The sequence below is a fragment of the Callorhinchus milii genome, unplaced genomic scaffold, assembly GCF_018977255.1.
Source record: "Callorhinchus milii isolate IMCB2004 unplaced genomic scaffold, IMCB_Cmil_1.0 Scaffold4, whole genome shotgun sequence".
In the NCBI taxonomy this organism is placed as follows: Eukaryota; Metazoa; Chordata; class Chondrichthyes; order Chimaeriformes; family Callorhinchidae; genus Callorhinchus; species Callorhinchus milii.
This window is the reverse complement of record NW_024704745.1, coordinates 79,524,975-79,552,399: the sequence shown is the minus strand read 5'-3', so window position 1 is coordinate 79,552,399 and position 27,425 is coordinate 79,524,975. Positions and strand designations below refer to the sequence as shown.

At 45.8% G+C, this 27,425-nt stretch overlaps 1 protein-coding gene across 1 annotated transcript in view; it reads left to right on the top strand.

The window, feature by feature from the left end:
- Positions 1–10,437, top strand: part of dhrsx (dehydrogenase/reductase (SDR family) X-linked) — a 94,333-nt gene extending 83,896 nt beyond the window's left edge. The window contains 2 exon segments of the mRNA NM_001292561.1: positions 6,478–6,685; positions 9,429–10,437. Of these exon segments, the coding sequence (NP_001279490.1) occupies positions 6,478–6,685; positions 9,429–9,653 (433 nt within the window). The 3' untranslated portion in view covers positions 9,654–10,437.
- The last annotated feature ends 16,988 nt before the right edge of the window (positions 10,438–27,425 follow it).

Here is a 27,425-nt window from a genome sequence, read left to right as displayed (position 1 = left end):
ACCATTCGTCGAGACAAAGTGAAGACGGTGAGAAAGGTACGACCTAAACCACTCAAGGACAGTGCCTTGAAGGTTGAGGTGGGAGGACAAGCGGTGGAGTAGGATAGTGTGGTCGACCGTATCGAATGCTGCCGATAGGACGAGGAGGACGAGGAGACAGAGGGAGCCCTGGTCACAGATGGTCAGGATATCATTGGTGACCTTGACCAGGGCAGTTTCTGTGCTATGGGCAGCACGGAAACCTGACTGAAGGGGTTCAAAAAGAGAATGGGTGGAAAGGAAAGAGCGCAGTTGGGAGGCGACAACTCTTTCCAGGACCTTGGAGAGAAAGGGGAGGTTGGAGATGGGCCGGTAGCTTGATAGCTGCGACGCATCAAGGGAGGGTTTTTTCAGGGTGGGAGTGATGGTGGCAGTTTTTACCAACTGCAAGGATGATTAATATTATTATTATTAACAACAATAATAGTTTAGCGCTCTGAGACGCTACCCTGTGTGGAGGGTGTTATCTAAGTGCAAGTTGTTGTTCATAGAATCATAGAATTATATAAGACAGAGGGAGGCCATTCGGCCCATCGTGTCTGTGCCGGCTCTTTGGAAAGAGCTATCCAATTCAATCCACTCCCCCGCTCTCTCCCCATAGCCCTGCAAACTTGTTCTCCCCAAATAATTACCTACTTCTCTCTTAAAAGTTGTTATCAAATTGACTTCCACCAGCCTTTCAGGCAATGCATTCCAGATCCCAACAACTCGCTGTGTTTCTCCTCACCTCCCCTCTGTTTCTTTTGCAACTATTTTAGTTGGTGGATCGCTTTTACTCATCCCTTTTTTTTAAAAAAAAAGGGGACTCAATCCACAACTGTTTGTGGGACACTTGTCTGATGCGTTTCGCCAACAAAATATAGTCTGAGAGTATATTGTGTTTAATATAACTATATAACTATAGTTACCGACCCACCCACCAGTGGAAATAGCGTCTCCTTGTTCAATCCCTTCATAATTTTGAAAACTTCTATCAAGTCTTCTCTTAACCTTCTCTGTTCCAAGGAGAATGATCCGAGCTTCTCCAGCCTCTCCTGATAACTTGTTATGGGATCTTGAACATCCACCTGAACATGCAGTCAGGACCACGATTTAATGTCTGATCTGAAGGACAGCATCTCCAACAATGCAGCGCTCCCCTAATATTGTGCTGGAGTGTTAGCTTAGTTGCAAGTCCCGATGTGGTGAACTTGTACTGAACAGGAGAACCAGAGGACACGGCCTGTGATCGAAGGGGGTAAATACAGAACAAGTCTGCAGAAACACTACTTCAGGGAGTGAGTAGCAAAGTTATGGAACAGACTCCCTGGGGAGACGGTGAAAGCAGAAAGTCTTGTTTGTTTCAAGAACAAAATAGATAGATTTCTGTTATGAAACAATATCTGGGGAGACAGTGTATAGTTCGGGACACGACATGTCAAGCGACTGCCAGGATAATGGAAGGCAGACGCGATCGACCTTTTTGACCTTTTTACGTCTAGATCCCTAAGATCCTCTGAAGATCTGTGTGCAAAATGGACTCCGGGTTCGCCTTCCATAAAACATAGTTGCCACAGATCACAGCAAATGCTCTGAAGCACTTGGAGACGTCCTTGTGACGTGAAGGGCTCGACGTCAGATGAAAGCATAATTATTATTATTATTAATTATCTCACAGACATTGAGCTGCACTGCTGGTTCCTCTGACTAAATGCACGGAGTTAAAGGGTAGAAGGTGTTTTTACTGTTTCTGCATGGTTTAAAGGGTAATGTAACAACAGGCACTGGGATGTGATGGACAGCTTGCTGGCACTTAGCCATTTGGAAGGATATCAGATAGTGACTTAAAGTACCCATCGCTTCCTCTTATTCCAAGCACGTACGTACTGCAGTGACATTTGCACACATTTTAAGCCTCCTTTCACCCTGTCAGCACCGTTTCTCCTCGCACTGACCTCCCCGGCTCTCCACAGACGGGAAGGAATAGTCTGGGGCACTGCTGCCAGGAAGGTTGTGGGTTCAAGCCCCCAAGTCAGGACTCTGAGCTCACGCTCTTGGCTCACGCTCTAATGCAGCGCTGCGGGAATAGGGAGGGGGTGGGGAGCATTGCATTATCGGAGGCACCGTCTTTTAGATCAAATGTCAAAACCGAGGTCCCATCTGCCCTCTTTTATAATAATAATAACAATCCTTGTAATAATCTTATTATCTCCCCACCGTCTTATTAATAATAAATTATCCTTTTATAATAATAACAACAATAATAACAACAATAATAATAAGGGCAGGAAATGGAGCTGAATATTCCTAGTTACCATGTATTCAGGAGGGATAAGGAAGGGAAAAAGGGAGGGGGGCTGGCAATATTGATTAAAGACACGATTTTGGCCCTGGAAAGGGATGATGTGCTGGAGGGTCCCAAAACAGAATTTATTTGGTTACAGTTAAGGAGCAGAAAAGGAGCTGTTACGCTGTTAGGTGTGACTATAGACCACCAAATGGTGGGAAGAAGAGATCTGAGCAAATCTGCAGCAGATTTCAGAACGATGCAAAACCAATAGAGTAGTGATAACGGGGACTTCAATTATCCTGACACAGACTGGCAAAATAACAGCGTAAAGGGGGAAGGATTCCTGAAATGTGTGTGGGATAACTTTCTGGATCAGTGTGTTTCCAGCCCAACGAGGAAGGAAGCCGTGCTGGATCGACTTCTGGGGAATGAAGTGGAGCAGGTCTCAGTAGGAGAACATCTGGACAACAGTGATCACAACATCATTAGGTTTAGAGTATATATGGAAAGGGACAAGGAACAAAAAGGTGAAGATACTCAACTGCAAGAGGCTAATTTCAGTGAGTTAAAAAGGGACCTGGCCAAGGTGGACTGGAAAGAAAGATTGCAGGTAAAACAGCTCACGAGCAATGGGAAGCCTTCAGGAGGAGACAGATCAGGGACAGAACAAATACATTCCCACAAAGGGGAACGGAGGGCATCCAAACCTCCCTGGATGAATAAGGAAATTGGGATTAAAATAAAACAGAAAAAGGCTTATGATAAATGTCAGGTCCAAAATACAGAAGTTAATCAAATAAAATATAGAAAACATAGAGAACTGAAAAAGGAAGTAAGAGGGGCAAAGAGATTGTATGAGAAAAGATTAGCGGGTAACAGAAACGGGAACCCTAAGGTACTTTAGAAGCATATCAAGAATAAAAGGTTAGTCAAACATAGGGTGAGTCCAATTAGGGACCAAAGAGGATCCCTTCTTGTGGAGGCAGAGGGCACGGCTGATGTACTGAATGAGGACTTTGCATCTGTCTTCACAAAAGAAGAGGATACAGCCAATGCCACAGTATTGGAGGAGAGGGGAGAGAAATCGGATAAGAATCAACTGAGAGGAGGTACTTTAAAGGCTGCTGGTGCTCAAGGGTAGATAAGTCACCCGGTCTGGACGGGATGCATCCTGAGGGTTACTGAGGGAAGTACGGGTGGAAATAACGGAGGCTCTGGCCACAATCTTTCAATTCTCTTTGGACACCGGGGCAGTGCCAGAGGGCTGGAGGGCTGCAAATGTTACTCCCTGTACAAAAAGGGGCAGAAGGATAAACCCGGGAACTACAGCCTAACGTCAGTAGTGGGGAAACTTCTGGAGACTATAATTCAGGACAAAATAAATTGTCACTTAGAAAAATATGGGTTAATAAAGGATGGTCAACACGGGTTTGTTAAAGGCAAATCATGTCTAACAAACCTGATAGAGATTTTTGATGCAGTAACGGAGAGGGTGGATGAAGGGAGTGCAGTTGATGTAGTTTATATGGATTTTCAAAAGGCATTTAATAAAGTGCCACATAAGAGACTTGTAAACAAAATAGAAGCCCCCGGTATTAAAGGGACAGTGACCGCGGATACAGAATAATAATCATAATAATAATCCTTGCATTTGATATAGCGCTTTTCACGTCAGGAGGATGTCCCAAAGCGCTTCACAGAACACACACTGTAAAGTGAATTGACTGTATATTTGTGGGCGAACGCGGCAGCCAATTGCGCACAGCAATGTCCCACAAACAGCCGTGGATTGAAAATGACCAATTTATGATTGTTTTTGGTTTTGGAGGATTATTATTAGGCTCTGTGTGGAGTAAGGAAACTTGCCCAAGGTTTCGCCCTCTGCCTGGAATTGAACTCAGGTCTCTCGCTTGCAAAGCGAGTGCTCTAACCACTGAGCTACAGGACTGTCTGCGACAGAACTGTCTGCGAGACAGAAAGCAGAGAGTAATGGTGAATGGATGTTTTCCTGATGGAGGGAAGTGGGCAGTGGTGACCTCAGGGTTCAGTATTGGGACCACTGCTATTTGTGATCTATACAAATGACCTGGACTCGGGTACAGGGAGGACAATTTCCAAGTTTGCTGATGATACTCAGCGAGGAATAGCGGTAAATGGTGAGGAGGATAGTAACAGACTGCAAATGGACATAGACAGACTGATAAAGTGGGCAGACACGGGGCAGGTGAAGTTTAATGTGGAGAAATGTAAAGTGATGCATTTTGGCAGGAAGAATGAGGAGAGGTAATATAAGCTGATGGGACAATCTTAAAGGAACACAGAGTTCATGTAAGTAAATGTTTGAGGGTGGCAGGACAGGCAGATAAAGCTGTTAAAAAAGCATACGAGGCTTTATAAATAAGGGCATAGAATACACAACTCAGGAAGTTATGATGAAACATCATAAAGCACAGTTTAGGCCTCAGCTCGAGACTGTGTTCAGTTCTGGGCCCCACACTTTAGGAAGGATGTCAAGGCATTGGAGAGGGAGCAAAGGAGATTGACCAGAATGGTACCAGGAATGAGGGACTTCAGTTATCAGGAGAGACCGGAGACACTAGGATTAAGCTCCTTACATTAGAATACATTGGAATATACAGCACAGAAACAGGCCATTCGGCCCAACTGGTCTATGCCGGTGCCTATGCTCCACCTGAGCCTCCTCCTGCCCTTCCTCAGCTAAGCCTTCTTGCGTAACCTTGGAGCAGACAAAATTAAGAGGAGACTAAATAGAAGTTTTCAAAATTATGAGTGGATTCGAACAAGAAGAAACTATTCCCACTGGTGGGTGGGTCGGTAATCCGAGGGCACCGGTTTAAAAGAGTTGTTAAAAGAAACAGAGGGGAGGTGAGGAGAAATGTTTTCACACAGCGAGTTGTTGGGATCTGGAAAGTGTTGCCTGAAAGGCCGGTGGGAACCGATTTGATAACAACTTTTAAGAGAGGAGTAGATAATTATTTGGGGAGGACAAGTTTGCAGGGGTATGGGGAGAGAGTGGGAGAGAGTGGGGTTGATCAGGGCTATGGGGAGAGTGGGGTTGATCAGGGCTATGGGGAGAGTGGGGTTGATCAGGGCTATGGGGAGAGTGGGGTTGATCAGGGCTATGGGGAGAGGGGGGGAGTGGGGTTGATCGGGGCTATGGGGAGAGAGCGGGGGAGTGGGGTTGATCAGGGCTATGGGGAGAGAGCGGGGGAGTGGGGTTGATTTGGAAGCTCTTTTCAAAGAGCGGCACAGACACGATGGGCCGAATGGCCTCCTTCTGTGCTGTATAAATCTATGATTCTGTGCAACCGTCTGCTTTTATCAGTGCAGCAGTTAGCCACGTTAGAGAAGAAAATTGATTTTTTTTTCCAACGTAAACTCTGAAAGCTGCTGCACAAACAGTGAAAGCCAAACAATATGCCATAAAATTAATGGCGGAGAAAATGCCATTAACGTCTCCGAGATGGGCCCCAGTCATTGATTTTGGCTGAAGATGTTTTATTTTTGTTGGAGAAGCGAGAGTAAGTAGGTCAACGGGTCAGAAGATAGAAATTCCTTCTCTCTCTAAATGGACAGCAAACTGGAGATCCCTTTTCACGCAAGATCGGTTCGGGTGATCTCAACCTTCCAGAAGGCCCGTTCTCAAGATGTTTTGTGACACAAATCCCAGTGTCCTTGTCCCAACCACCTTCCCCACTTGTCTATCAAGCGCTTCAAAGACAACTGTAAGAACATAAGAATTTGCTGGCAAAAGAAGGTGGTTCACCTTCCACCATCCTGGCATTTGCTTGACATGTCGTGTCCCAAACCGTACACTGAAAACGAAATAGATTCAGTTGGAATGGAATTGTTTGGTAGATGGATCAGTTGTTCCACATATTTTTTTGAAGGGATAATTACCCCTGGAAAGCGATCCGCCAATTGACTAACAACTGGGTTCCTACTTACTGCTGGTAAACAGAGGTGTGTGGAGTAAGGCCTAGCGTTTCTCTCTGCCCGGGAATCAAATCCAGGTCCTCTTGCTTGTGAGGCGAGTGCTCTGACCACTGAGCTACAGGACTCCACGATAATACAAATTACATTTGCATAGCGCCTTTCACGTTGATATAGTGTAATGATACGAACATTCGCTGTGTTTCTATCTGCAGGTCCTGTTACTCACCCCATGGAGCCTACGCCCAGAGCAAGCTTGCCCTTGTCCTCTTCACGTACCAACTGCAGCAACACCTCACAGCCGAGAGGAGCCACATCACAGCTAATGCAGTGGACCCAGGAATCGTGAACACTGACCTGTACCGGCACACCAACTGGCTCTTCAAGCTGTGCAAGTGGTTATCTGCTTGGCTGCTCTTCAAGGTCAGGTCTTTCACTCAGTGACCAAAAAATATCCCTGCATTTTATACCCCAGTGACTGGTCGGCCCTTCCAGGTCCTGCCGATGAGCCAGGCCGGGCTGCGCTGTCATCAGCAGTGAGTGCCCTGGAATACTGCAGCCCCTCCTGGCTCAGGAACTGGACTACCATTTCCCTTTGGATCTCCATCCCACATTCCCATCACCTCACTCCCTCCCTTGCCTCCTTCAAGGCAAGTCTCTAGACACTCCTCTTCGACTGTGCCTTCGGCACCATCCTACCCCTTCCCTCCCTGCCCTCCACCCTCCCCAATTCCAACTCCCACCCAGCTCGGGTCCAAATCCCTAAATTCCTGACTGTCCAGCTCCTTGGGAATTCCTCCCGACGTGAAAGGCGCTGTACAAATAATGTATATTACTAAATGTTAATATTATTAAATGACAAGACCTCCACAGAGGGCTCGATTCCAACATTCCATTGCTAAACGTGTGACCTTGGAGCCCCTGGATAGGTGAGATGGATAGAACTCTGGTTTGTATACCTGTGTCGGACACCCAGACAACCAAAAGAAATAATAATTTACCGCACAAAGGACATTCGGCCCATTGTATCTGACGGTTCTTTTAAGAACATTCCTTTCACCACTCTTTCCCCAAACCCCTCGAGTTGACTCTTTTTTAGATACTTGTCTAGTTCTTTTTTGCAAAGCCAATATGGATGCTGCCTCAACCACTACTCCCAGCAGGGAATTCCATACACTAACAGCTCTGTGTCTAAACATTTCTCTTAACCTCTCCAGTTGCTCCTTTACTAACTATCTTAAATTGATGTCCTCTAGTCACTGACTCACCGACCAGTGGAAATGATGTCTCCATATTGACTATCAAACTCCCTCATCGTTTTTAAAGACCTCAATCAGGTCAACCCTCAACCTTTTTGTTCCAATCAACTGCTATGTGCAATTGGCTGCCGTGTCTCCCCCACAAAATATACAGTCAATTCACTTCACAGTATATTCTGTGAAATGCTTTGAGAAATTTTGAAGATGTGATAAGGCGCTGTATCAAATGCAAGGATTATTATTATTATCTTGGTCTCTTTTTTTGTTCTGACCACCAGAGCATGTAGATAGGACCTTGTCTTGAAATGCTTTAATCCTCGCATTTGACATGACGTCTTATCACATCTTTGAAACGTCTCAAAGCGATTCGCGGAATATACTGTAAAGTGAATTGACTATATTTTGTGGGTGAAACGCGGCAGAAGGTTACACACAGCAGCCCCACAAACAGTCGTGGATTGAGTGACCGAATTATTTTTTTTTTTGCAGGGAGCATTTAATGTTGGGTAAACAGGGGCGTGTGGAGTAAAAAAAACTTGCCCAACATTTCGCTGCCTGGAAATCGAACCTCGCGAGCACTGAGCTCCAGGACTCCACCCAGCTGACCAAAATAAATATAGAAATTTACTATTTATCTAATTCCTTTGTGAAGCGCTGCAAAGAGGAGTCGTAACCAAAGAGGTTAACATGTCCCTCGGGGTGGGGGGGGGGGGGGGGGAGGTTGAGTTATCATGTTATTGTGATATTTATTAGCTGGAGGTATTAATTAGGTTTCTAATTACAGGATGTTCAGTAATGCGATGATCTATCGTTCCAGTGTGTGGCACATTTGTTATTCGTCATTGTCAGCTTTACAAAGGGATACCAGGAATCCCCACAGTTATCATATCCTCCCCACAGAGAGGAATTCAAGGAGCTCTTCACTGAGCGGCACAAAGAGCTGGAGATGTGCCGCGTGGCAGCGGATCAGATGATCTCCTGCATGTCAAGTGATGGGCACCCTTTCACCACGTTTCTCAACGGTGCCACCCGCAGCACCAGTCTCTCAATAACAGCCACATTGCCATGGCAAACTGTGGTTGCCAGAGAGGGAGAGAGGGAGGGAGAGAGAGAGAGAAGGAAGAGATAAAAAGGATAAAGGGAGGGAAAGAGAGGAAAGAGAGGAAGAAAGGAAGGAAGTTGCAGTTTTATCATTGGAACATCTCATAAACTCTCACAAGGGTTTGCTTTCAAATGTAGTGACTGTTTTTGTAGGCCAAAGCAGCTGGCTTTCTGTGCTCAGCGATGTCCCTCAAAAGCAACAGTGCAGCCAAATGACCAAAAAGGTGGTGAGAACTCCCTTCTCTTTTCAATTAGTCTCATGGGATCTGGTCCAAAATTCAATGTGTTTTCATTCTGTTTGGATGGATTGGCTTTTATTAAACGCAGTAAAAGTTTGGAGATTCGTCGGATGGTTTCCAAATAGTGGATGTACAACACCGAGTAAATCGTGGAGTCCTTGAGCTAAATGGTGAGAGCACTTGCCTCGCAAACCAGAGGACCTGGGTTCGATGCCCAGGCAGGGTGAAACGTTCAGCAACTTTCCTTACTCCACACGCCTCTGTTTACCAGCAGTAAGGAGGAACCCGGTTGTTCGTCAATTGGTGGATCTCTTTTCCGGGGGTAATAATCCCTTCAATTTTTTTTAAAAAAAATAATCATTTGGTCACTCAAATTTGCGACTGTTTGTGGGACGCTGCTGTGTGTAATTGGCTGCCACGTTTCGCCCACAGTCACTACCCTTTACAGTGTATCTTGTGAAGCGCTTTGAGCCGTCGCAAAGACGTGATAAGGCGCTGTATCAAATGCAAGGGTTTATATCATAATGTCGCAGGATCTAACGGGAATCTATTATTATGTTGCTCCAGACTCCAGCCCAGGGAGCTACCACAGTGGTCCACGCAGCCCTCGCCCCCGAGCTGGAGGGAGTGGGGAGTTGCTATCTCGCTAACGGACAGAAGACCAACTCCTCTGACGTGTCGTACGACGCAGAGCTCCAAAGCCAACTCTGGACACTGAGCTGTAAACTACTCAGTATTCCTGGGACAGGCGGCCTCACCTCCCAAACATCGGAATCCATCCATCCCACATGAGGTCCAGCTGGATTGGGGTTCCCTATTATAGGCTCAGAAGCACTCAGTATCACACACAAACACAACCACACACACAACCACACACACACACACACAAACACACGACAAACACACATACAGCTACACACACACACAACCACAGGATAATTGGAATGAGTGAAGTGATTTAATGGTCTGTTGGTGTGAATTGGAAAATTGTATGTGTGCGCTGTGTTTGACAGGCTCTGGGTTGCCTTGTTTATCAGGTGTTGAAAGGAGAAGGAGTCAAGGATTTTTAAATAAATATATAAATAATATGTGGACAATCGCAGCCAACCGAACGCATTTGAGGTCTGAGGCTTTTAAAATACTGACTCACGCACATGCACACACGTACCACGTCTGAGGCACTAAAGCACTAAATCGCTGTAGAGGAATCCTGTAGCTCAGGGGTTAGAGCGCTCGCCTCACAAGTGAGAGACCTGGGTTCGATTCCCGGGCAGGGCGAGACCTCAGGCAACTTTCTATACTCCACACTCCCCTGTTTACCAGCAGTAAGTAGGAACCCGGTTGTTAGTCAATTGACGGATTGCTTTTCCCTTCAAAAGAAAACAAATTGATAACTCAATCCACGACTGATTGTGGGACGCTGGTGTGCACAATTGGATGCTGTGTTTCGCCCACAAAATATACAGTCAATTTACTTTACAGAATATTCTGTGAAGCGCTTTGAGACATCTCAATGACTTAATAAGGCACTGTATGAAATGCACAGATTATAATAATTAAAAATTGTTACAAGAACACAATTACATTTGCACAGTGTCTTTCACGTCAGGAGGACGTCAGTGTTTCGGACCTGAGCTGGGGGTCGGGATCAGGGAGGGTGGAGGGTAGGGGGGGGGAAAGGAGGGTGATCAAGAGCATGGTTGAAGAGGAGGGTCTTGAAGGAGGAGGACTGCGCGATGGAGATCCAGAGGGTGGGGGCAGAATGGTGGAAGGCCCGCATGCCAAGGGTGGGGCGAGTGAAGCGGGGGACGTGAAGCAGACCAGAGCTCACTGAGGGGTGGGAGTGAACAGGATGGTAGGGGGTTTAGGAGGTCACAGAGGTGGGAGAGCAAGGCCGTGGAGGGCTTTGAAGGTGAGGACCAGGATCCTGAACTGTATCCTCTGTGTGATGGAAAGCCAGTGAAGTCGGACGAGGATGGGGGAGATGGGGTCACGGAGTTTGGTGCGGGAGAGGACATGGGCTGCAGAGTTCTGTATGATCTGCAGCCTGTGGAGGGAGGAGTTGGGGAGGCCGACAACAGGGAGTTTGGTAGTCGAGCCTCGATGTTATGAATGGGTGTATGAGGGTCTCAGCGGCCTGCGGTGTGAGACAGGGTCGGAGCCGGGCGACGTTGTGGAGGTGGGGGAAGGCAGAGCGGATCATGGCACAGATGTGGGGTTAAAAATAATAATAATTCTCGCATTTTGATTTAGCGACTAATCACGTTGAATACTTCTTCACAGGATTTACTGTGAAGTGAAGTGACTGTGTATTTTCCAGGCAGACGCAGCAGCCAATTTGCACACAGCCCCTCCCTCCTGCACAGTCAGCCACGAAGAGAGTGAATCGATTATCCTGTGGTGAGTGGGGGGGTTGAGAGGGTTTAGATTGAGATTGAGAGAAGCAAAAACATAGAGAGCAAACATGCACAGGACCAGGAACAACAGCAGCAACAACTTGCATTTATTCAGTGCCCTTCACACCCGGAGCGCTTGACAGTGGCGGAGTCTGACGCCCGAGCCGGGGGGAGAGGGAGGGGGGAGGTGACCATCAGCACCATCAAAACGGAAGGTCTTTAGGCGGAATTTGAAGGTGGGATTGAGGAAGAGAGTTCCAGAGCTTCGGGGTGTAGTGGCTGAAGGCACGGCCACCGATGGTGGAGCGGAGGGAACGAGGGACAAACGGGGGTGGAGGCAGCCGAGCGGAGGCAGCGGGTGGTGGAGTGGGGGTGGGGGGGTTGAGCAAGTCAGGGAGGTAGGGACGTGTGAGGGTATGAAGGAACTCGTCGCATACAGAGCTGTGAAGGGCAATTTGAGAGCACACAGCAGAGTAATTAACAGCTGGAAGTGTTGCCAGGAAGGGTTGTTGAGGCTAAGCTTCATTTAAGATGTTGTGTTGGACATTCTGGAAGGACGTGATAAAATCGTTCAAAAGGCCACCTTCATCTGAGTCATCTCTTGTGACAAGGCTGCTGTTTTGCTGTGTGAGTGCACGACTCTTAATGATTTCTCAGGTTCCCACTCCGTCTCTGTAAAGCGTACAAACCATCTTACAAATCACTTCACGCCCTGGCACCTCCCAACCTCTCCGACCTTCTCACACCCTACAATTTCCTCTGATAAAGTTGGTCATTTCTGCATCATACAGACATTAACAACCTCATTCGGTGCCGAAAATAGCTGTGTTTGTCTAAGGTGATTTGAAAATGTGCAACTCTTTGTTCTTTTAGTGCTGAAGTGAAGTCCAGGTGTCATCCTGGCTCAGTCGGTGGCCCTCTCACCTCTAAATCAGATAGAGTCCTAACAAATGGCTTCTCCTTTAGCCCCAACTCTGTCACATGCAGCGTTCCCCAGGGCTCTGTCCTCTCCTTTTTAATACCTACATGCTCCCACTTGGAGATATCTGCAGGCACGGGATTAACTTCCGCATGTATGCGGATGACATTTCAAAGCAGTTTTTTTGTGGGGGTGGTTCAAGGACGGGCGGGCGATCCATTGTCAGTTGTTCAGATAAGACGTTAAACCAAGTGCCATAAGTGCCTCTTCGAGTGGATGTCAAATAACCCACGGCGTTATCCCTATTCAAACAGAGATTTTCTCTCCCAGTGTCCTGGCCGACAATAAAACTTCATCCATTAACTCATCGGCTGTTAGTGGGGACGTTGCTCTGGGCAATATCGTGTCCACCTACAAAATACACAGTCACTACATTTTACAGTAAATGCTGTAAAAAAAAAGTGCTTTGAGACATCCTCCCAACATGAAAGGCGTCAGACCAAACAATAATAATCCTTGCATTTGATATCACGTCTTATCATGTCATTGAGACGTCTCAAAGCGCTTCACAGAATATACTGTAAAGTGAATTGACTTTATTTTGTGGGCGAAACACAGATATGGGGCAAAGGCGGGTAATTGGAGTTGAGCTACAGATCAGCCATGATCTAGTAGCGTGGCGGAACAGGCTTGAGGGGCTGAATGGCCTCCTCTTATTCCTATGTAATTATTATTCCACTGTGATATGTTCCTCCTGACCAGAAAAGACTCGGATACTTATAAGTCACATCCGATTCTGACACAGCAGTGTTTGACCTAACTCGGCTGCTTTGTTTGCAGTGAATTATTCATTGAGGACTCAGTACCTTCAAAGTCACGCTATTCATTTCCTATTTGTTATTTCCTTTGTTCCAGCACAGGATCTAAACTACAGATGTCCATTGTGGGTAAAATTATGGAGACTCTTATTAAGGATAAAATCATGGAGCATCGGGACAGAAATAAAATCATGAATAATAGCCAGTATGGGTCCATGAAGGGTAATGAACGAACTTGGAATACTGTGTGCAGTTCTGGTCCCCATATTATAGAAAGGACATAGAGGCACTGGAGAGGGTGCAAAGGAGATTCACAAGGATGATCCCAGAACTGAGAGGTTATACCTATTAGGAAAGGCTGAACATACTTGGACTCTTTTCTCTTAAAGAGGAGGGTAAGGGGTGACCTGATAGAGGTCTTTAAAATGATGAAAGGTTTTGATAGGGTCGACATAGGGACGATGTTTCCACTTGTGGGGGAGACCAAAACCGGGGGCCATCAATATAAAATAGACACAAATAGATCAAATAGGGAAGTTAGAAGAAATTTCTTCACACAGAGAGTAGTGGGAATGTGGAACATGCTGCCACGAGGAGTTATTGAGGCAAACAGCAGAGATGTATTTAAGGGGAAGCGAGATAGGTACATGAGGGAGAAAGGAATAGAAGGTTATGCTTGAAGGCTTAGTTGAGGAAGGGCAGGAGGAGACTCACGTGGAGCATAAACACCGCATAGACCAGTTGGGCCGAATGGCCTGTTTCTGGGCTATACTATGTAATTTTGTGGGCGAAACGCGGCAGCCAATCGCCACAGCAGCGTCCCACAAACAGTCATGGATTGAGTGACTACATTTTTATTATTACTATTATGGTCGGGAGGGATCATTACCTCCAGAAAAACGATCCGCCAATCGACTAACAACCGGGTTCCTACTTACTGCTGGTAAACAGAGGCGTGTGGGGTAAGGAAACTTGTGTCACCCTGACTAGGTGTTTAAAATTAAAAATTTCAGGGCAGATTTTAAGATAAAAATCATTTAATGCTGTAGTTTTGTGGTGCGTTGACATCTAAACGTTAGTTTTGGAAATGTACTGTGTACTCGCCCAATTGCTATCCCCCCCCCCCCCCACACACACACATTAACAAATCATTGTGGCAGACAATCTAGTCATCATATTTGATGGCTCCACCTCCTAACTACCCTGAATGAGTATAATTTGGATGTACGGGATTAACATTTTATGGAGACAGGTTCAGAGATATTAAACACTCTCCAGTGCTTCATCTCTTAATGTTTTAAATTGCCCAGCTGGTGTCAGGTTAAACATGCAGAGCAATTTATTGCGAAAAATTAGCAGCTGCTCAAGGCCACGGAACTGTTTACAATCCTTGCGTTTACATTGGGAGGACATCCCAAGGCTCTGGATGGTCAGGGATTTGGACTCAAGCTGAAGTTAGGATCACGGGGGGTGGGGGAGAAATTGATTGACCCTGTGTTTTGTAGGCAGAGGCATGTGGCAGCGGGTTTGTGCACAGCAACATCCCACAAACAGTAAAAATGTCCAATTTATATCTGCTAAACTGCGCTACGAGTATCCAAACTACACATATATTCTCCATGTATTGGATTGTAATCTTCATTCCCTCTCGCTGGAGGGATGCACCCTGCTTACCTAATTCCACAGAGTCTTAGGCGGAGGATAGCAAGAGCCAAGGCTTGGGGACCCTGGAGTGCGTGTTGGGGAAATTGCTGGAGTCTAACCAACTAAAGCCACATAGCTTGTCATTGATATCGCTGTCTGGCCAAGCTTTCCTGCTGCTTGTCCAGCTGGCACCTTGGGACGTCCTCCCAACATGAAAGGCGCCGTGCAAACGTCATTTTGGATTGGATTGGATTGTACATCAAACGCAAAGGATTAGTATTATTATAAGTGTTAGGATTTTTCTTGCAATTGAAGTGATCTGATAGCTGATGTATTTTGGACGTTTCTCAGCGAATTTAATGCAGAAAAGGCATGAAAATCCAGTCTAAGTCAGATCAATCTCTGGAGAGTTTTTCTGCTACAGCTTATGACGTAGCTGCACCCTTTGGTCGGCCTATTTGTAAGTCACTAACAAGCGGCCCTTATCCTCTGGAGCTTAAGGGAGGCTTTCACACCTACTGCACATTATTGCTTGTGAATTTCAGCTGGATTGGGTGGCTGATTACATTTTCCACTGTTTCATACACTCACCGGCTTTCTGTTACAATCACGTTGAGATATCTCGCTGAATCCCTCTAATCGTTGGCTGAGCAGTGGTCACCCACCCAGCGCTTATATAAAGCCTCATCTCGGGCAACGAGGGGGAGAGAGAGAGAGAGAGATACATCTGAGTTTCCTTTGTGGAGTCCTGTAACTTAGTGGTTAGAGCACTCGCCTCGCAAACCAAAGGACCCAGGTTTGATTCCCAGGCAGGGCGAAACTTTAAGCAAGTTGCCTTATTCTACACGCCTCTGTTTACCTATCAATGAGTAGAAACCCGGTTGTTAGTCAATTGCAGGTTCGTTTCCATGGATAATAATCCCTTAAAAAAATAGTAAAGGTAATAAATAATAATAATTTGGTCACTCGATTCCACGACTGTTTGTGGGACGCTGCTGTGAGCAATTGGCTGCTGCATATGCCTATAAAATATAACAAACAACAACAAAATTACATTTGTAGAGCGCCTTTCACATTGGGAGGATGTTCCAATACACAGTCATGATGCTTAACCATGTGTTTTGAGATGTTTCGATGTAATATGTCAATTGCAAGGAATATTTTTATTTCACTAAGTCAGTAGTACTCTCATCTAAGGGCGAAACCTTGGGCAAGTTTCCTTACTCCACACAGAGCCTAATAATAATCCCTCCAAAACAAAAAACAATAATAAATTGGTCATTTTCAATCTACGACTGTTTGTGGGACATTGCTGTGCGCAATTGGCTGCCGCGTTCGCCCACAAATATACAGTCAATTCACTTTACAGTGTGTTCTGTGAAGCGCTTTGGGACGTCCTCCTGACGTGAAAAGCGCTATATGAAATGCAAGGATTATTACTGTTATATTATTATTATTATCTCTAAGTCGAACATTGGTGGGTTCATTCCCCAAATTGGGAAGTTTGAGCTCATTATCCTAGGATATTGCTCCAGTGCGGTGCTGGGGCAGTGCTGATTTGTCAGAGGTCCTGTCCTTCAAATGAGATGGCGATGAAGGGCTGCAGCTCAGTGGTTAGAGCACTCGCCTTGCAAGCGAGAGGACCTGGGTTCGATTCCCTAGCAGAGCGAAACCTTAGGCAAGTTTCCTAACTCCACACTCCACTGTTCACAGCAGTAGGTAGTAGCCAAGTTTATTATTAAGAATTATTATTATTTATAAGTATCAGCCATAAGATTGTTGTTGTTATTGTTCTTTACGGCTGTTTGTGTGGGGCTTTGCTGTGTGCAAATTGGCTGCCACCTTCGCCCACAAAATGCACAGTCACAACATTTTACAGGATATCCTGTGAAGCAATTTAATAAAACATCCATCCTCCTGACATGAAAGGCGAGACTTCAAATGTAAGGATTATCATCATTATTATTATCGCTAATATTTTCAGCGTCGAGTTGAGAGCTCTTGTGAGCGCATTAATTCGATGCCTGGTTTTTACATAAGCTTCTAAACCTGACTCATTTATATATAGGTTAGCAGAGCTGCAATCACAGGCGTTGGGATGCTGAGCAGGAGAGCTAGGCTGCAGCTGTTCCACTGCTGTGCGCCATTGGCCTTTGCGTTTCGCCCACAAAACACACAGTCATTTCAATTTCACAGTATATTCTGTGAAGTGCTTTGAGATGTCTCAGAGCTTCTATATCGTAAAGTGAATTGACTGTATATTTTGTGGGTGAAACGTGGCAGCCAATTGCGCACAGCAGCGTCCCACAAATAGTCGTGGATTGAGGGACAAACTATTATTTAAAAAAATTTTTTGAAGGGGTTATTACCCCTGGAAAAACAATCCTCTAATCAACTAACAACCAGGTTCCTATTCCCTACTCAGCAAACAGAGGGGTGTGGAGTAAGGAAACTTGCCAAAGGTTTTGCCCTGCCCGGGAATCGAACCCGGGTCATGTCACTTGCAACATGAGTGCTCTAACCCCTGAGCTACAGGACTCTGATTTACCCACAAAACACACAGTCACTGCAGTTTACAGTACACTTGAACTGTATCAAATATAAGGCTTATTATTATGATTACTGCAAAGGTGAGCCAGGCAGGTACTTGTAAACAGCAAAAGAACCAAGTGCAGTTTATCAGCCGTATTTGGCTTGTCAGCTTCTGTACGTGTTAAAGAAGTCTCGGTGCAGTTCGCTGAGCACAGGAGCTGCCCTGTGTATTCCCGCAAGATAAAAGAGAGACGAGGAGAATAGATGGCACGAGACAGATTGGGATCAGATCAGGCGAGCACTGGGATAGTGTAAAGCTTCCATATGTCATGTGTTATAAAGCAGAGACCTAACACCGGAGGATCAGTCCGCTATCTGCCTGAATGTCTGCAATAATGTTCAGGATTCCAAAAGACAAGGTAACTCTTTAGGTTGTGAAGGAGAAAGAGCGTGACCAATCTATCTTTATAATTAATAGTAATAATCCTTCTAATTGTTGCAGCACTTTATCAAGAGTCCTGTAGCTCAGTGGTTAGAGCACTCGCCTCTCAAGCGAGAGGACCTGGGTTTGATTCCCGGGTAGAGAGAAACGTTGGGCAAGTTTCCTTACTCCATAAACCTCTGTTTACCAGCAGTGAGTAAAAGTCTGGTTGTTAGTTGATTGGCAGATTGCTTTCCGGGCAGAATAATCCCTCAAAAAAAAATAGTCACTCAATCTACAACTGCGTAGAATTGGCTGCCATGTTTTGCCCACAAAATATAGTCACTCCACTTTACATGTTCCGTGAAGCGCTTTGGGACGTCTCGATGACGTGATAAGGCGCTGTATCAAATACAAGGGTTATTATCATTAGTTATCACATCGCCAATCGTCTGTTTCAAAGAGCTTCACAGGATTTTACTATGAAGTTACTGATTTTAATCGGTGGGGGGGTGGTGTGGGAGAATTCTTGGACCGGGCACCAGAAAGACCCCCTTCTCTATTCGAATTGCGCTGTGGGGTCTTTTATGTCCATCTAAACAGGGCACAGACAGGACCTCAGTTTAATGTCTTGTCCGAAGGATGTAGTCTCCAATAATAATAGTCCTGGCATTTGATAATGCGCCTTATCAGATCATTGAGACGTCTCAAAGCGCTTCACAGGATACACTGTAAAGTGAATTGACTGTATATTTTGTGGGCAAAACGCAGCAGCCGATTGCGCAGAGCAGCGTCCCACAAACAGTCGTGGATTGAGTGAACAAATTATTTTTTNAAGGGATTATTACCCCCAAATAAGCGATCCGCCAACCGACTAACAACCGGGTTCCTATTCACTACTGGTAAACAGAGGCGTGTGGAGTAGGGAAACTTGCCTCAGCTTACACCCTGCCCGGGAATCGAACCCGGGTCCTCTCGCATGCGACGTCACTGAGTTACAGGACTCCACAATGTGACGCTTCACCCCGGCACTGCACTGCTAACAAGCTGAAAATCCTGACGTGGGAGCTTGAACCAACAAACCCCTGATTCAGAGGCGAGAGTGCTGCCAACTAATAACGATTCATCCTGTGCGTTTGCTAGTTAGGTGTTCAAAGATCCTGTAACAATCTCAAGAGAAACGCAATGCCTCCAGGTGTCCTGGCCAACAATCCTCCACATTATTCAGTCTCTCTATGGTGGGAACTTGCTGCTGAAAGTGGCTGTCACGTTTGTCTACAAACAGAAACAGTTGACAGTAATTCCGTGGGGCTGTTTTGATGTGATAAGGTGCTTAGAGAAAAGAGAAAAAAAACCAAAGCACTTTGTTTACTGCAGAATGTGACAAGGATAAGCAAATTCTGGAGCTTTTTTTTTAATGTAATGTTCGAGTAGGTCTTGTCTGCGCCTGGTCAGGTGAGAGTTAAAGATCCTACGCAAGAAGAGAAAGGCGTTTCTCTCTCCTGGAGTCCTGGCCAACAAACCCCAAAATACAACAACAAAATTACACGTGTAAAGCCCCTTTCACGTCGGGACGACGTCCCAAGGCTCTGGACAGACAGAACCAATTGTTGGGCGAGCGAGGCGGGGGATGTGAAGCCGGCCGGAGCCCGCTGAGCGGAGGGAGCGAACAGGATGGTAGGGGGTTAGGAGCGGCAGAGGTCAGGGTGAGCAAGGCTGTGGAGGGCTTTGAAGGTGAGGACCAGGATCTTGAACTGTATCCTCTGTGTGATGGGAAGCCAGCGGAGTCGGACGAGGATGGGGGTGACGGGGTCACGGAGTTTGGTGCGGGAAAGGACGTGGGCTGCAGAGTTCTGTGTGATCTGCAGCCTGTGGAGGGAGCAGTTGGGGAGGCCGACAACAGGGAGTTGGTATAGTCGAGCCTGGATGCGAAATTAAATTGGGTCACTCACTTCATGGCTGTTTGTGGGATGTTGCTGTGCGCAAAATTGTCTGCCCATGAAACACAGTCGCTGCACTTTACGGTATATTCCGTGAAACACTTTGAGACGTCCTCCTGACGTGAAAGGCGCTATATAAAATATTTGAGCCACATAAAACAATGTGTTCACTTGATCCAGGACAGTTTGGGGGTCAATGCTGTGTGCAATTGGCTGCATTTCGCCAATCAATAAAATGTACAGTTGATCCACTTTACAATATGTTCGGTGAAGCGCTTTGAGCCGTGATAAGGCACTGTATCAAATGCAAGGATTATTATTATTATTATTACATTAAATGTAAGTCTTAGTATTGTAATTCTTCGAAGTCCCATCTGCTCTGTGATTCAGGTTAATGCCGTCCGCACTTTTCCGGGGTTAATAATCCCTTAAAAAATAAAATAAATGTAAATAATAATTAAGTCACTTCAGTCCACGACTGTTTGTGGGACACTGCTGTGCACAATTGGCTGACTCGTTTCGCCCACAAATATACACAGTCACTCCACTTTACAGCATATCCTGTGAAGTCCTTTGAGACATCTCAATGACAGGTTAATGCAAGAATTATTATTATTATCTTATATGTGTGTCCGCTCATTACGGACCTCCGCCCAGTGGAAACAGCCCTGCTTGTGCGCTGACTATTTAAATACAACTTGTTATACTTCCTCCCCATCTAAATTCGCTATCTTGTTAACTCCTCATCTCACTGTCATTTGCTAGACATTAGCTGCGACTTTTGCCTCCGCAACAACTTTCACTTCATTTCCAATTAGTGTCATTCCGCAGATTTGCTTCCAGACATTTCCTTAACATGAACGGCTCTGATATAAATAATAATCCTTATAATCTGACTGTTCTGTCAACCACAGGGACTTGGTATTTGTCAAGAAAAGCACCAGCATGAGGAAGCAGCTGGTGCTTTTGTAGGATCAATTTATTTTTATTAATAATCTTAATATTATTAATAATAATAATCCTTGCATTTGATATAACGCCTTATCATGTCTTTGAGGCGTCTCAAAGTGCTTCAGAGAATATAATGAAAAGTGAATTGACTGTATATTTTGGGGGCGAATGCCAATTGCGCACAGCAGCGTCCCACAAACAGTCGTGAATTGAGTGAGCAAAATTATTTTTCAAGGGATTATTACTCCCGGAAAGCGATCCACTAATCGACTAACAACAGGGTTCCTACTTGTTGCTCGGCAAACAGAGGCGTGTGTAAGGAAACTTGCCTGAGGTTTCGCCCTGCCCGGGAATCGAACCCGCGTCCTCTCGCTTGCGAGGCGAGTGCCCTGACCACCCAACAGGACTCCATTTTCCCTTTTGCATTTAATATAACTGTGTAGGTGGAGGAGAAAGATAACTGAATATGCGGTCTGACTCTGGCTGTGAGGAGACTGGGAACGCTAGTGGAGTGGGGGGGAAGAGGAGCGGAGCGGAGGAGGGAAGAGAGATGACAAGAGAGGACCATTAAACATCAAAACAAGTGGAACCGTGAGCTTTATGAATATTGATTGTTTTGGTCCGAGGGGAAAAGAGCCTGTGTTTTGTACAGGTGACGTTAAGTGGTTGTGACTCCGAGTTTGTTCTCCGAGCCGCCTTTAGCTTCGTGCCATCATAGACTGCAGCTCAGCTTCTCAGGCTCATGGGAAAGGTTACGGGAAAATATGGGACAATGTCACAGGAGACCTTGAATGTTTTACACTTTGTTTTGCCCGGCCGGGTGTCTGACACAAGCGGAAAACCCATCCCTGTGCTTGAGAGTCTCCAAACCAAACTGAGAATTCGATGCCTCCCACCTACACAAGCAAATCCCAGAGATTTTATTTTATTTTATTTGTTTTATTTTATTTTATATTATTTTATTGAACAATTTTATTTGTTGGAATGGAATGCGCTCTCTCTCCCTCTCTCTCTCTCTCCCTCTCTCTCTCTCCATGGATGGACTTATCCCACTTACCTAATTCCGTGGATTATTAGGCGCAGGTTGGCAAGAGCCAAGGTTTTGGGGAGCCCAGAGAGTGTGTTTCCAGTGCCTTGGGACGTCCTCCCGACGTGAAAGGCGCTATACAAATGTCATCATTATTAATATAAAAACATCTGAAAGAGAAAGCGAGGATAATGTTCCTGGACAAGAGTCAGAGCAAGGGTGTAACCTCATTCAAAGCATTAACCTGCCTATTACCCCCAGACACTGTTCAAAAGAACGGTGTGTTTCCATCCAATTTTATTTGATCTTTCCACTTTTTATAGCTCAACTTATTTCCGCTGATAAGATGGAGCTAAGGGATAAAGCTTCGATGCTTTTATCCTAATGGAAGGCACATTAGGAGTAAGCTCTTGCAATCAGACCTACAGACGAAAGTGTATTCTGTCACTATGTGCGTCACGAGAAACGAGAGCACTGGGCAAAAAGCGACGGCCGGCAATTTTTTTTTAACGATTCTGCTTTTTTGGGGGGGGTTCAGCCGGGCGGGTGTCTGATACCCACCGAAATCTGTGGCCGTGCTTAAGAGTCTGCAAATGAGACTCAGAGTTCCACACATGTCGTATACCTCCTACACGTCCGGTGATTTCACTGGAATGGAAGCTCTCTCTCTTTCTCTACAGATCAGCCATGATCTTGCAGAATGGCGGAACTGGATCGAGGGGCTGAATGGCCTCCTCCTGTTCCTATGTTTCTACGATTATTGGCCAGGATACATTTCAAGTTATGTCATGGGCCTTTCAACTGATTCCATCTGAACCAGACTTCGAATTTTCATCTCACACGAAGGGTGGCATCTCCAATAATTCAGTCCCCCCCCATCTCTATCATTGGAGCATCAGCCTGAGCTATAAACTCAAGTGAACTCATTGCCTTCTTACCCAGTGGTGATGTCCCTGTGTTTCCAGCTGCCAACAGCAATCAATATTTACCTGTTGGTTCCCCCGTTTGTGTTTGTAAACATCTTTCACTATTCACCTCTTCACTGGAGTAAACAGTGTTGGGCTCTGTGGTTATGTTGATCACAGTGGGTCTGACTGCCCTCGTGGGGAACAAAGCAGATGGCAATGTAATTTCAGAATCAAGTCCACTCTCTGTCGTGGTCTCCATAGTCCACAGTACGTCAGGGCACTGCTGATGACAGCATAGCCACAAAACACACCGTCATTACACTCTCTGTGAAGCGCTTTGAAACGTCTCAACGACGTGAGAAGGCGCTATATCAAATGTAAGGATTATTATGGTTTATTGTTATTGATTTACTGTGTTTGTCAAGTTGTAATGGTTCTCCCAACCTTCAAAAAGCACTCGTGACTATTCAGTACATTGAAAACATTCAATGTAATATCTGTCAAAGTCGCAATGTGCATCACAGGGTTTTCACAGTGAACTGCAGTACTTTGCAAGCAAAACAGCACCAACTAAGCATCAACTTACATACAAGATGAAGCAAAATAGAATCAATGAATCACAGAACATTGCAGCACAGAAGGAGACCATTCTGCCCATCGTGCCTGTGGCGGCTGTTTGAAAGAACCACCCAATCAGTCCCAATCTCCCGCTCTTTCCCTATAGCACTGCAATTTTTCCTTTTCAAGTAAAACCTAATTCCCTTTTGAAAGCCACTATTGAATCTGTTTCCACACCCTTTCAGGCGGTGTGTTCCAGATCATAACTCTGTGTAAAAAAAAATCTCCTTATCTGGTCTCTGGTTGTTTTGCCAATTATGTTAAACCTGTGTCCTCCAGATAATGACCCACCCGCCAGTGGAAACAGTTTCTCCCTCTCCACCCTATCAAAACCCCTCCTAATTTTGATCACCTCTGTTAAATCTCCCCTCAACCTTCTCTGTTCTTCTAAGGAGAACAATCCTAGTCTCTCAACTGTTTGTCCTGGTTTCCTTGGTTTTGTACTCTCTGCCTCTATTTATAAAGTCAAGGATCCCATATACTTTTTTAAGAGCTTTGTCTACTTGTCCTGCCACCTTCAAAGAGTTGTGTGTGTGAACCCCCAGGTCTCTCTGTTCCCGCAACCCCTTTAAAACTACCAATTACCTTAAACAAAAACTGAGAGAGCTGAGAAAACTCAGCAGGTCAGGCAGCACCTATGAAGAAAGGAAAGTGAGTCAACGGTTCGGGTCCACAACCCTTCGTCAGACCCTTTGCCAATTACCTTATGTATAAGATGAAACAAAATACATTGGTTTACTGTGTAATTGTGAAGGAATTAGCCTTGGAGATCTTCTGAGGTATTAAATAATTTCAACAACAACTTGCATTTATACAGCGCCCTCCACGTGGGGTAGTGTCCCAAATCACTTGACAGTGACGGAGTCTGACCCTGAGCCAGGGGGAGAGGGAGGGAGGGAGGGGGGGGGGGGGGGTGACCGCAAGCACAATTAAAAAGAAAGATCTTGTTTGACCCTCAACTATCCTTTCTGCCCCATATCCGTGCCATGACCCGCTCAGCCTTCGCCCACCTCTGCCACATCACCCGGCTCTGCCGCTGTCTCACACCCCAGACTGCTGAAATCCTCATACATGCTTAATAATATAATAAAATAATCCTTGCATTTGATATAGCGCTTTACACGTCTTCTAGACGTTTCAAAGCGCTTCACAGAATATTGTGTAGAATGAATTGCCTGCTTATTTTGTGGGCGAAATATGCTTTCATTACATCCTCACCTTCAAAGCCCTCCATGGCCTCGCTTCCCCCTACCTCTGTGACCTCCTAACTCCCTACCAACCTGTCCATGTCCTCCACTCAGCGGGCTCCGGCCTGCTTCACATCCCCTGCCTCGCTCGTCCCACTATTGGTGGGCTGGCTTTCAGCCAAGCTCGGGTCCAAAACACTGTCTGTCCAGCACCTTGGGACGTCTCCATGACATGAAAGTCGCTATGCAAATCTAATCTTGTTGTTGGTCTCTTTAGGGCGGGGGTTTGAAGGTGGGGAGGGAAGGGGCAAGATGGAGGGACTGAGGGAGAGAATTCCAGAGTTTCGAGACGTACAGGTGGTCAAACCGGAGGCCGGAGCCAGCCAAGTAGAGGGGGTGGGTGGTGGAGTGGAGGGGTAAGCAGGTCGAATAGACAGGGAGGTGCGAGGGCAGGAAGGGATATAAAAAACAGTGCGAGTGAACAAGCCACCACCATGGAAAGCATTGATACCTGGCTGAGCAGCCCTGGGCTGTGGTTCCTGTCAGGCCGGGCACAGCACGAGAGGCAGAGAGAGACCTAATTAGTCAAATGCATTCAGCTCCACAATAGGATCTGCCCCGGGCTACAGGCTGCACATTGGTCATTAGTAGCCATTACTCACAGTGCTGCTGTGCTTTCAGATTCAAATGGCATTCATTCAGCGAACACACAACCACACTGAGCACACCACAGAGCCTTAGGGTACACGTCGGGAGCACGAAGGAGACAGGCATAACGTGTTGAGCAAACTGTTGAGTGCCCATTGTCAGCCGGTCCCCTCCACTCTGCTCTTTCCCACCAGCTTGGCTCATCAGCAGGACAGCACAGCAATGTCCTCCGCCTCACCCCCTCCTCCCCCATCTCCAAGTCGCACCTGAAGACCTTACTCTTCGGCCGTGCCTACAGTCACCTCCCCGCTCCCTCCCCCCGGCTCGGTGTCATGCTCCACCACTGTCAAGCGCTCTGGAACACTGTCCTGCGTGAGGGGGGCGCTGTGTAATAATAATAATAATAATAATAATAATCCGTGCATTTGATATAGCGCTTTTCATGTCTTCTCGGCGTCTCAAAGCGCTTCACAGAATATGCTGTAAAGTGAATTGACTGTATATTGTGGGTAAAACGCGGCAGCCAATTGCCCACAGCAATGTCACACAAACAGTCGTGGATTGAAAATGACCAATTTATTATTGTTTTGGAGGGATTATTATTAGGCGCTGTGTGGAGTAAGGAAACTTGCCCAAAGTTTCGCCCTCTGCCTGGAATTGAACTCAGGTCTCTCACTTGCAAAGCGAGTGCTCTAATCACTGAGCTACAGGACTCCAACTGTAAATGCAAGTTGTTGTCGTCCTAAAACAACCATGAAACAAATGGCCAAATTTACGATGATAATAATCCTGGCATTTGGTGTGACGCCTTTCACGTCAGAAGGACATCTCAAAGCGCTTCACAGGGGACAGAACAATTGTACGCGGAAATGTCCCACAAACAGTCGTGGATCGAGTGACCAATTTTGGGGGGGAATGTTGGCCAGAAAACTGGGAGAGACGAACTCCTTTCTCATTCCAAATAGATCTTTAACACCCAGCTGACAGGCAGAGGCACCTTGGTTTAACGTCTCATCTGAAAGATGGCACTTCTGACAATGCAACACACCTCCCATCCCCCAGCACTGCATTGTCGTGTCAGCTTAGACTATGTGAGCTCAAATCCCGATGTGGGGAAGGAATACAATAATAATAATAATAATAATAATAATCCTTGCACATCTCAAAGTGCTTCAATGAGAATTCGAGGAGGGAGGTGATGAAAATGTAGATAAATCTGATTTTACACCCTTGTCTGTGCACCGATGATGGCGGTGGTATCGTTGAGGTTCCTGCAAATCTTTTTGGTAATTGAAAAAATGCAGATGAGCAGCAGAAGAATGGACAGAAGATCATCTTTCTTGTCTTTCAGAGGAGCTGTGACAGACTGGTGACCATTGAATGGAGAGGCCCTGTATTCAGCCTACCTCTGCTCCTCATCTCGGGGCTCAGTCCTACAGCTCAGCATCATAATGATGATAATCCTTGCATTTGATATAGGGCCTTATCATGTCCTCGAGATGTCTCAAAGCGCCGAACAGGACACTATAACGTGTAGTGACTGTGTATATTGTGAGCGAAATATGGCAGCCAATTACGAACAGCAGTGTCCCACAAACAGCCGTGGATTGAGTGACCAAATTATTATTTTGTGTGCAATTATTCCCTGAAAGTGATCTGCCAATTGACTAACAACCGGGTTCCTACTCACTGCTGGTAAACAGAGGGGTGTGGAGTAAGGAAACTTACCTAATGTCTCGCGCTGCCCGGGAATCAAACCCGGGTCCTCTCGCTTGCGAGGCGAACGTCCTAACCACTGAGCTACAGGACTCCAGAGTATTAACAAGTTTCTCTAATAAAAGGCACCTGTTAACCCATATCTTAAGGGGTGCCACATTTGTTAACCCCCCATTGTAAACTAGTTTCATTAACACGTATTATTTGATGTGGGGATATCATTGGGAAAACAAGATGGGAAGGACAGGAATGAAATTTGCTCTGTATTTGTTGGTCTTTTACAATATGTTGTATGTCTGAGATCAATGTTTTTTTTGATCAACCGAGCGTCGAACACACGGAAACTCTTCACCATCTAAAGAGTATCCAAACCAGACTGAGAGTTCCATGTATGCCATCTACACATGGACATTTCCCTGTGTGTGTATGTCTGTGGGTATTGTGTATGTTGTGTAATTGTGTGTAGTGTGTATATGTGTACTATGTATGTATGTATGTATGTATGTATGTGTGTGTGCATTGTGTATGTGTGTGTTAGTGTGTATGTGTGTTGTGTGTATATGTGTTGTGTGTGCTCTGTATGTGTGTGTAGTGTGTGTGTGTATGTGTGTTGTGTGTATATGTGTGTGTAGTGTGTATGTGTGTGTGCTCTGTGTGTGTGCATGTATGTTACAGACCTCAGCCATGCAGTAACTGCTTCAATCTCCAGTTTGTTGCATTATGAATACATATCACATTGTGGTGCCCGGGTTAATACTTTAGCACTTTAACCTCCGAATACAGTCAATATAAATTAGCTGACTGAGTCAATAGCTATCAGGATTGTTTTCCAGATAATT